This window comes from Portunus trituberculatus, chromosome 14 (genome assembly GCF_017591435.1).
Source record: "Portunus trituberculatus isolate SZX2019 chromosome 14, ASM1759143v1, whole genome shotgun sequence".
Classification (NCBI taxonomy): domain Eukaryota; kingdom Metazoa; phylum Arthropoda; class Malacostraca; order Decapoda; family Portunidae; genus Portunus; species Portunus trituberculatus.
The window spans coordinates 2037105-2048517 of NC_059268.1; the positions used below are offsets into that span (position 1 = coordinate 2037105).

The window sequence follows — 11413 nt, forward strand, 5'->3', positions numbered from 1 at the left end:
GTAATTTCTTAAATATGGCCATCAGAGAGAGAGAGAGAGAGAGAGAGAGAGAGAGAGAGAGAGAGAGAGAGAGAGAGAGAGAGAGAGACAGACAGACAGACAGACAGACAGACAGACAGACAGACAGACAGACAGACAGACAGATAGACAAATAGACAGACAGACAGACAGACAGACAGATTGACAGACACACAGACAGACAGATTTACAAACACACACACACACACACACACACACACACACACACACACACACACGGTAGCTCAGTGGTTAGAGCGTTGGCTTCACAAGCCAGAGGACTGGGGTTCGATTCTCCGACCGGGTGGAGATATTTGGGTGTGCCTCCTTTCACGTGTAGCCCTGTTCACAGCAGTGAGTAGGTACGGGATGTAAATCGAGGAGTTGTGACCTTGTTGTCCCGGTGTGTGGTGTGTGCCTGGTCTCAGGCCTATCCGAAGATCGGAAACAATGAGCTCTGAGCTCGTTCCGTAGGGTAACGTCTGGCTGTCTCGTCAGAGACTGCAGCAGATCAAACAAACAGTGAATTACACACACACACACACACACACACACACACAATCGCATTTTAGAGGGTAGTGGTAGGCTATGATGGGCGTGGATGGGTATGGGCGTTTTCATGTGGTGTTTGGCGTCCTAGTGGGTGGTGGTTAGCGTATATGACGTAATGGATAGGCTGTGTTGGGCGTGGGTGGGTGTGGGCGTGATAAGCGTGTCTGAGGTGGTAAAGAAACATTTGACACTTGAGGAAAATTAATTAATGACAATTTAGCAGTAAAGTCATTGAAGAGAGTCAAACAAATATAAAAAGAGGTCGTGAATTATGAGGCCATTATGATACACTGTATAAATGTGTATCGTGTCATTCCATTTGTTGCAATGGTGACATCACTCCGTCACCTCGTTGTGCTTTGTGACCGTGGACATTGACAAATTGATGATTAATATTGAAGATCATTTTGATTGTTTGGGTGTGTTTTAGCGCCAAGCGAGCGACCAAGTGGGATGTGCCAGTGTGTTTGTCCAGGTGAGGAATGCTTTGTACAGAGCGTTGTTTGTCAATAGGTTTGTATTGCTGGTTTTCCTCGTGTGTGCTGTGTTGTGTGGTGGTGGTGGTGGTGGTGGTGGTTGTGGTGGTGGTGGTTACTGGTATCAGAATCTCATCTTTTCTTGGTGAAGGAGAGAGAGTAGTTAATTTGGTAGTAGTGGAAGTAGTCACGTGTTAGGTGATAGCGGCACTGGTGGTGGTGTTAGGCTTACTCCCATGCGCACACACACACACACAATAGGGAGGTTGTTCTTAGTTTGAGTACACCTACGGGAGGGTGTCCAGATGGCGTAGTGGGAGGTGAGGGGGGGTGAACTAGCGTGGTGTGTGTGTGTGTGTGTGTGTGTGTGTGTGTTCACCTCGGTCGTTTACTGGTCACCCAGCAAGTCTTCACCATTACGGAGCGAGCTCAAAGCTCATAGACCGATCTTCGGGTAGGACTGAGACCACACCACACTCCGCACACCGGGAAAGCGAGGCCACAACCCCTCCAGTTACATCCCGTACCTATTTACTGCTAGGTGAACAGGTGCTAGACATTAAAAGGCTTGCCCATTTGCCTCGCCGCTTTCTGGGATTCGAATCCGGACTCTCGATTGTGAGTCGAGTGTGCTAACCACTACACTACGGGGTGTGTGTGTGTGTGTGTTGGGGGGGGTGATGTGGGGGTGTGTGTATAAATGCGCTGTGTTCCTGCCCACCCTTCCCCCATGGAAACTTCCCACCACCACCTTCAACATCAACTGGCTTCAGGGGAAGAAGGCTGTGGTTACCGAGGTGGAGCTCCAACACCACTTCCGAGCCCTCGTCGCTGGCCTCCCTCCATCCCTACATCTCTACACAGACGGCTCCAAGACAGGTGAATGTGTGGGTGCAAGTGTATGGTCGTGTGAATGTGCCCTCAGGTTCCGGCTGCCTACCCATACATCGGTTTTTCTGCTGAAATTTTGCTATTGACAAAGCCATAGATTATGCTTTAAATTCAATTCATAATTCAATTGTCATTTTTTCGGACTCTGTCAGCCCTTCAGGCAATAGAGTCCGGCCGCACGGATACAATTGAAATCCAGGGCAACATCATTAATAAGCTGAATTCATGTCATAAATCCTTCTCACTGGTTTGGGTGCCTGGACATTCCAATATACGCGGGAATGAACAGGCTGACATGCTAGCTCGGTCTGCTGCTGAGCTCGAGGGAGCGTGGAACCTCCGTCGGGATCTGTAGTCATGTCTCTCAGTTGTTAAATCATCAGCAAAACTCCTGTGGCAGAGTCACTGGAACAACCTCCACCTCCACACCACCAAACCTATCCTGGGCAGTGGGCCTCCTCCAATCGCCCCACAAGGCGGGAGGAGGTGGTCCTCGCACGCCTCAGGATGGGCTGCACCTCCCACCCACATGCTCCCCACATAGCCAACGCCTTCCCACCACGGTGTTCCAGCTGTAATGTCACTCTCTCTGTCGAGCACATCCTGCTTCACTGTGTGCGTTATCGTGAGGAGAGGCGGCCCTTGGCGGCGTATTGCCGGGGTCGCGGCCTCCCGCTAACGCAAGCCACCCTCCTGGGTGATGAACATCCGGATGTGGTCGATAGACTGATGATTTACCTGACTGAGGCCAATTTAATCAGAGAGTTGTGATTTATGTGTATATATTATGTTATTTATTCTATGTATTTATTCTATATATTTATGTAAATAAAAGTATGAAAGTGTGTATGTTTCCAATTTTGCGTGATCTAATGTGAATGTTTTCCCTTCATGTATATATGCAATACGTAGTGATACTACGTAGCTACCCTGTGTGATTGTGATTTATCCTCCCTCCCCATGCCCTGACAAAGGACAATAGTTTTGAGACAGGTATAGGATCCCTGTGTGAATGAAGCGTGCATGAGAATATGTGAAGTCCCTTAATGTTAAGATATTAAAAAAAAAAAAATAAAAATAAATAAATAAATAAATAAATAAATAAATAAATAAATAAAGCCATTAAAAAAAACTATATGCTTTATTCTAAAAGAAATATTAAAAAAAAAATGTAAAAAAATAAATAAATGGCCTAATACCCAAGACAGGGTGATGGCCATTAATAAAAAAAAAAAAAAAAAAACAGGGTTTATTAATGGTGTTGCAGTTGCCTGAAGTGATGTCAGGGGCTAACACCAGCTACTACCAGGAGGCGGTGGAGCTGGCGGTGGGCTACCGCTGCTCCTGCCGGCACAGCATGGGCGGGCCGCAGTGCAGCATTGTCACAGTAGTGGTGGGCAGCGTGGCGCGACCAAGCACCGAGGCGGAGGCCATGTCGGCGGGTCAGGTGGTGCTGGTGGTGGTGTTCAGCACCGCTATGCCAGTGCTAGTGGTGGAATTGGTGTTGGTGATTGTGTGCATGAAGCAGAAACGCGTACGTGACTGCCCGTGTCGGGATGAGGAGGCGCGGCGTCAGAACGAGCAGAATATGGTGCACAACGCTGTGGGCGCCGTCAACAGTGTCTGGACCACCACATGATCTTCTACTCTAAACTTCCCCATCAAGAAACCTCTCAAAACCGTGCCACCGCCTCCTCCCCTTGCATCACCCACACCACACCCACCTCCACCACCATCACCTCCACGACCACGACTACAAGAATCCCGCGGAGAACGCATACTCCGCAGTGCCCATGCGCAGCAGCAGGACTCAACAAGGATGTGTCGCGGCTCTCGCTGGCTGACCGCCTCGAGAAGGACATTGAGCCCCCGCCCAGCGCCTGCGTCACGCCCACCTCGGACTCCAGTGCCCCATGCAAGGTGTTCCGGAATTCCTTCCTGCCGCGCACATACAGCCACAGGTCAGTACTCACCACCCACGCGCGACTGCTGTACACACACACACACACACACACACACACACACACACACACACACACACACACACACACACACACACACACAGAGAAGAGAAAGAGGAGATTTAATACAGGTTTATAAACTGTTGAATGGACTGGATGAAGTGGATAATGAGCAAATGATGTTGAGAGAGGAAAACTTAAGTAGAACTACAAGATCGCATAGTAAAAAGATAGCCAAGGGAATATGCTTGAAGGATGTGAAAAAATATAGTTTCCCACAAAGATGTGTGGAGGTGTGGAATGGTTTGAGTGAGGAGGTGGTGTCAGCAAGGAGTGTGCATAATTTTAAAGGAAAGTTGGATGTGTGTAGATATGGAGACGGGGCCACATGAGTATGATACATTACAACTAGGTGAATACACACACACACACACACACACACACACACACACACACACACACACACACACACACACACACACACACACACCGCGTAGTGTAGTGGTTATCACGCTCGACTCACACTCGAGAGGGTCCGGGTTTGAGTCCCGCAGACGGCGAGGCAAATGGGCAAGTCTCTTAATGTGTGGCTCCTGTTCACCTAGCAGTAAGTAGGTACGGGATGTAACTCGAGGGGTTGTGGCCTCGCTTTCCCGGTGTGTGGAGTGTGTTGTGGTCTCAGTCCTAACCGAAGATCGGTCTATGAGCTCTGAGCTCGCTCCGTAATGGGGAAGACTGGCTGGGTGACCAGCAGATGACCGAGGTGAATTACACACACACACACACACACACACACACACACACACACACACACACACACACACACACACACACTCTCTCTCTCTCTCTCTCTCTCTCTCTCTCTCTCTCTCTCTCTCTCTCTCTCTCTCTCTCTCTCTCTCTCTCTCTCTCTCTCTCTCTCTCTCTCTCTCTCTCTCTCTCTCTCTCTCTCTCTCTCTCTCTCTCTCTCTCTCTCTCTCTCTCTCTGTGTCTCTCTCTCTCACACACAGAGTGTGTGTGTGTGTGTGTGTGTGTGTGTGTGTGTGTGGTGGTGGTGGTGGTATTTACATGCTTGTGTGAAGATAGATAGATAAGCGGCTATTTTGATGGGATGATAGATATGTAAATGGACAGTTGGATAAACAAACAGATAGATGGAGAGGTAGGCAGATAGAGGAGGAGGAGGAGGAGGTCTAGCTAAGCACTATAAACACCACGATAATAAACATGAGAAGATTGACTTTTAATTACTAGAGAACAGTTTTCAGTATTTTTCATTAGCCTAACGTCAAGTCAAAGTTTGTTGTAAGGACACCTGGAGAGTTGGGCAGCACTGTTAGCTACAGGTTTTGCGATAACAACGTCTTGGAGTGTGCGACATGATGGACTCACTCGCCTTGAGTTGCCAAGCGTCACTTCAAGACATGTAGCCTGAGCCGCCAACACCACACCTTCACATCACCATACAATGTCAGGACGCGTCTGGCTGGCCACACACTATGCACATTGAAACAAACATTTATCAAATAGTGTGTGTGTGTGTGTGTGTGTGTGTGTGTGTGTGTGTGTGTGTGTGTGTGTGTGTGTGTGTGTGTGTGTGTAAAGTAAAGTAAAGTAAAATTGCCATTTCATTACATGTACATATATATTGGTTAAACAGATGTGTTCATTGGCATGGTCTATCGAGCCAAGGCTCCCTGATAAACGGAGTTATTAAACTATGTGGTGACTCTGTTGGAAGACTTCACTTGGCAATATATTTATAGAAGTATAAGAATAAGTCATATTTTACCCAATCACGTTCACACTATACGTACATGCGAACACATTACTTATATAAATACTTGTGCGTACATACACACATATATATATATATATATATATATATATATATATATATATATATATATATATATATATATATATATATATATATATATATATATATATATATATATATATTCCTGAATAATTTATATCCAGCTTTAAAGTAAATTTATCATACAATACAAATAAATGATGGACTGCAAGCTGCTAGTTATAAACATCTAAGGAAATGTTCTTTGGTTTTCTTTTAAACTGAAAGTAACTGATACTAGTAATATCTTTTATATCAGGAGGCGAGGAATTCCATAGCTGTGGACCAAAGTAAAATATGCTGTGCTTGAATAACTGTGTGCGGAATTGCGGGCACTCCAAATTCAAGTTCCCACCTCTTGTTGCATACGGTGAATCTACACATTTAAATAGGTTATTATTTGGATATCTTGTAATGAATTTGAAGATGGAGAAAAGGACAAAACACTTATGAATATCGAAGAAATTCAATAGTTTATGATTAGAAAAAAGTGTGGATGTTGAGTCGAATTTACCCATACAAAATATACATCGCAAATTTTTTTTTTAATTATCTTTAATCTATTTATGAAAGACGGCCAAGTGCAGGCCCAAACTGAGACACAATAAATAAAATAAGGATAGCAGAGTGTATAGCAAATACTCAGTAGGGCTTCAGTTGTGAGTTGATTCCGTATCTTGTACAATATCCCACACATCCTATAGACAGTTTCATGCATACATTAAGGCAGTGTTTCCCAACCTTTTCGCAGCGATTACCCAAAAATACAATTTCACAATCATCCATTACCCCAATGAACAAATACTCGTAATATAGGAAAAAAAGTAACTCTATTTCATACTTCAAAAACAGACAAAATAGAAACTATGCAATACAATAATGCAAATCTATAATACGAAAAGAAGTAATTTTAGTTCATACATAGAAAGCAGAAAAAATTAATAGAAATCTTCATTGAAATTATATGAAAATGTAAACTGATTGCCTCATCCCATGCCAAACATCCATTACCCCAAAAATATGGGGTCATTACCCCACTGGGGTAATTTACCCCTAGGTTGGGAACCACTGCATTAAGGTTATCATCAAAAAATACACCTAAACATTTTTATTTGAGTGACACATTGCAGAGTGACTTGGAAGAAGTATTGGTTGGATATGATTTTTTACTGACCGATTTTGGAAAAAAATATAATTAGTTTTACTTATATTGAGTGTTAGTTTGTTATGTTTTATCCATTGATTTATTAAATGAAGTTCTGAGGTCATGTTTGAGTGTAGAGTGTGTATGTCCTTGTCTTTCGTAAGCAAATTTATGTCGTCTGCATACAGAGTTAAAGTAACTTTTGAGCTGGATTTGATTATATCATTTATATAAATAAGAAAAGGTGTGTGTGTGTCACCTATAAAGACATTAACTTGTATTGCATGTTGCAGAGGAGTTATGGGTGGCAGGAGGTTGATGAAATGTGTGGTGGTGTCACAAGTGAAGCACAGTGAGCGTTCCTGCAGGGTGAAGCAATGATGAGACCAGCGTCACCAGTCAGCGAGGTGGTGGTGGTGGTGGTGGTGCCTGGTCTCTCTCTCTCTCTCTCTCTCTCTCTCTCTCTCTCTCTCTCTCTCTCTCTCTCTCTCTCTCTCTTGCATCGTCTCGTCTCATCTCTCTCTCGCCTCCTCTCTCTCCTCGTCTCCTTTCTCTCTCATCTCGTCTCTTCTCTTTCATCTTGGGTCTTCTCTCGTCTCCTCTCGTCTCGTCTCCGCTTTTCTTGTCTCCTTTCTCTATCTCATCTCGTGTCTTCTCGCTCGTCTCATCTCGTCTCATCTCGTCTCCCTCCCTCTCTCTCTCTCTTTTTTTTTTTTTTAAACATAACTTTATACAGAAGAACATGTACCCAAAGGCGCACTGTCGTGTGCTACCTATTCTAAGGGTACTACAATCTATTTCTCTACAATATTTACAAGACTTAAAAATAGATAATATACAAGATGGTCAGCATGTAAATGGAGCACTATTCGTTTCACTTCACTAGCACTATTCACGCACTGCACTACACTGAGTGTCACGTCACAAAGAGTGTCAGAGGAGTTGGCAGTGTCTGTCTCCACTTATGTGCCATCAGTTTGACACTGTGAGTGTTCATCTCCTGGACGTGAGGCACCGCGGCCGTGAACAAGTTCCACATCCTGGAGACGCGTCCTGCGAAGGTGCGTTGATGCTGACACCTGTGGGATCGCGGCACCTCTACGGCGTCACCACCATTGAGCACCGTTCTCGTGCTCCGTGCGGTGACTCTTAAAGGATGACGCAGCCCTGCCAGATGTGGCACTCTTTGCACCTGTGCCTTATGGAACACTACGATCGCCGCCACGTCTCTGCGGTGTTCCAGTGAATCAAGAGGACGCTCAGGCTCTGGGTGAGGTGGTATTGCAGCATCTACTAGCCGTATGGCGCGGCGTTGGATGCTCTGTCTCTCTTTCTGTCTCTCTTTCTGTCTCTCTCTCTGTCTCTCTCTCTGTCTCTCTCTCTCTCTCTCTCTCTCTCTCTCTCTCTCTCTCTCTCTCTCTCTCTCTCTCTCTCTCTCTCTCTCTCTCTCTCTCTCTCTCTCTCTCTCTCTCTCTCTCTCTCTCTCTCTCTCTCTCTCTCTCTCTCTCTCTCTCTCTCTCTCTCTCTCTCTCTCTCTCTCTCTCTCTCTCTCTCTCTCTCTCTCTCTCTCTCTCTCTCTCTCTCTCTCTCTCTCTATTTTTTTTATTTATACTGATCAAATGTACAGGAAAACAACTTCTACATTACATAAGAACGTTGTTTTTACAGACTAAAGGGTACAGGGTTAGTGCAACCTATCTTAAAATCTGACCCTGGTGATGTATATTACATTCTGTATGTACAACAATAACTTATATTGTAATAACACTGAATATACTACGTTCACTGTACATGATTCACCCTTGCCTCAGTAACCAATGGTTCACTTGCACTTTAAATGTCTGAGTGTTTGTGTCACTCAGGTTTATCTCCTGTGAGGCCAACAGAGTGTTCCATTTCCTTGCATACGAGTTTATATATTGTCTCTGGTGATGCCATGTCCTCTCTCTCTCTCTCTCTCTCTCTCTCTCTCTCTCTCTCTCTCTCTCTCTCTCTCTCTCTCTCTCTCTCTCTCTCTCTCGTCTCGTCTCCTCTCTCTCGTCTCGTTTCGTCTCCTCTCTCTCTCTCGTCTCGTCTCCTCTCTCTCTCGTCTCGTTTCGTCTCCTCTCTCTCGTCTCGTCTCCTCTCTCTCTCTCGTCTCGTCTCCTCTCCTCTCTCTCGTCTCGTCTCCTTTCCTCGTTCTCGTCTCGTGTCGTCTCTTCTCTCGTCTCGTGTCGTCTCCTTTCTCTTGTCTCGTCTCGTCTCCTCTCTCTTGTCTCGTCTCGTCTCCTCTCTCTCGTCTCATTTCGTCGCCTTTCTCTCATCTCGTCACGTTTTCTCTCCTTTCTCTCGTGTCGTTTCCTCTCTCTCGTCTCTTTTCGTCTTTTCTCTCGTCTCGTCTCGGCTCTTCTCGTCTCGTCTCGTCTCGTCTTGTCTCCTATTTTATCTCGTGTCGTCCCGGCTCTTCTCGTCTCGTTTCCTCTCTCTCGTCTCGTTTCCTGTCTCTCGTCTCGTCTCGTTTCCTCAGCCTCCCTCGTTTCGTCTCGTCTCCTCTCTGTCTCGTCTCGTCTCCTCTCATCTCTCGTCTCGTCTCGTCTCACCTCGTCTCTCGTCTCGTCTCGTCTCTCTCTCGTCTCGTCTCGTCTCGTCTCTCTCTCTCTCTCTCTCTCTCTCTCCTCTCTCTCCTCTCCTCTCTCTCTCTCTTCTCTCTCTCTCTCTCTTCTCTCTCTTCTCTTCTCTTCTCTCTCTCTCTCTTCTCTTCTCTTCTCTTCTCTCTCTCTCTCTTCTCTCTCTCTCTCTCCTCTCTCTCTCTCTCTCTCTCTCTCTCTCTCTCTCTCTCTCTCTCTCTCTCTCTCTCTCTCTCTCTCTCTCTCTCCTCTCTCTCTCTCTCTCTCTCTCTCTCTCTCTCTCTCTCTCTCTCTCTCCTCTCTCTCTCTCTCTCTCTCTCTCTCTCTCCTCTCTCTCTCTCTCTCTCTCTCTCTCTCTCTCTCTCTCTCTCTCTCTCTCTCTCTCTCTCTCTCTCTCTCTCTCTCTCTCTCTCTCTCTCTCTCTCTCTCTCTCTCTCTCTCTCTCTCTCTCTCTCTCTCTCTCTCTCTCTCTCTCTCTCTCTCTCTCTCTCTCTCTCTCTCTCTCTCTCTCTCTCTCTCTCTCTCTCTCTCTCTCTCTCTCTCTCTCTCTCTCTCTCTCTCTCTCTCTCTCTCTCTCTCTCTCTCTCTCTCTCTCTCTCTCTCTCTCTCTCTCTCTCTCTCTCTCTCTCTCTCTCTCTCTCTCTCTCTCTCTCTCTCTCTCTCTCTGCCTGCCTGCCTGTGTTCTTTGTTTGTGGTGTGTGTGTGTGTGTGGAGAGTGTGTAGTGTGTGTGGTGTTATTCAGTAGTGAATGCTCGGTATCATTTCTGTAACCTCTCTATTGTTTCCAGGCCGAAATCAAGCGACCGCCGGCAGAGAGGAGTCTTCTCCTGGACGTTTGAAGAGTACCACCTTCTTGAAGCACAGAGCACAGACAGCGCTGGAAACTGGACTACTACAGTTTGAGCAGAGTCCAACATCTGTGTATCTGCACCAGAATCAAGTGTCCAGGGAGGAAATGATACGTCTGCAGAGATGTGCCAGGAGGAGGGACTCTTGGAACAGGCCTTCACACAACAGGGATTGGGGTGGGGGTGGGGGGACCTTATAGCAGCAGGTGACTAGGAGAGGTTCCCCACAAGATGCAACACACCACATCCTCCAAACGCAAAATATATTTGCCAATAAAGGCAAGTTTGTGTGCCACTCTGTTGATTTGAAGCAGCAAAACGTGCGGGTATGACACCGTGTTGTAATCAATTGTATAGTATTGTCTAGTAATCAACGTTTTTATTACTACCATTATTATTATCTTGGTGTCACTCTAACTGTCACGTCGACTTCACATCTCGTGTGTTAGTAATATTTTTACTATTAATTCTCAACACTTACTATTGTTATTGGTAATAGTGTATTATTGTGTGATCAATATTAGCATTACTATCATTGCCCTACTGTTACTATTGTTATCATTACTAGTACCAATACTACTTTTATTACCATTGCTTGGTAATACTTCATGTAAAATTACTTCATTGATTCAGGATCCTCTACATTATCTACTGTTTTATACTGACAATTTCATTAATTATTTTTATTTTATTGTTTTATTTTATTATTATTATTTTTTACTTTTCTTATTGTTGCCCAAAAATCTTTGCTTCAAAAGGGTTCCCAAATATGACAGATTATTTTGTGATTATATACATATATTTTTTGTTGCATGGGAAAATAAAATGTTTCAAATCTCTCTCTCTCTCTCTCTCTCTCTCTCTCTCTCTCTCTCTCTCTCTCTCTCTCTCTCTCTCTCTCTCTCTCTCTCTCTCTCTCTCTCTCTCTCTCTCTCTCTCTCTCTCTCTCTCTCTCTCTCTCTCTCTCTCTCTCTCTCTCTCTCTCTCTCTCTCTCTCTCTCTCTCTCTCTCTCTCTCTCTCTCTCTCTCTCTCTCTCTCTCTCTCTCTCTCTCTCTCTC

General features: G+C 45.3%; 1 protein-coding gene across 6 annotated transcripts in view; it reads left to right on the forward strand.

Annotated features, from left to right (window-relative positions):
- LOC123503499 overlaps positions 1–10568 on the forward strand; it is an 11667-nt gene extending 1099 nt beyond the window's left edge. For 2 of the 6 annotated variants that reach the window (XR_006674477.1, XM_045253332.1), the window contains exons 2-4: positions 3205–3898; positions 7194–7307; positions 10295–10568. Coding sequence is in view for 3 of the 6 variants with exons in the window: in XM_045253332.1 (XP_045109267.1) it covers positions 3573–3898; positions 7194–7281 (414 nt within the window). In the remaining 3 variants the exon portion in view is untranslated. Of the gene's footprint in view, positions 1–1879; positions 1926–3204; positions 3899–6015; positions 6149–7193; positions 7308–10294 lie in introns of those variants that run through there. The other 4 variants (XR_006674478.1, XM_045253330.1, XR_006674479.1 and 1 more) reach the window with 3 other exon arrangements.
- The last annotated feature ends 845 nt before the right edge of the window (positions 10569–11413 follow it).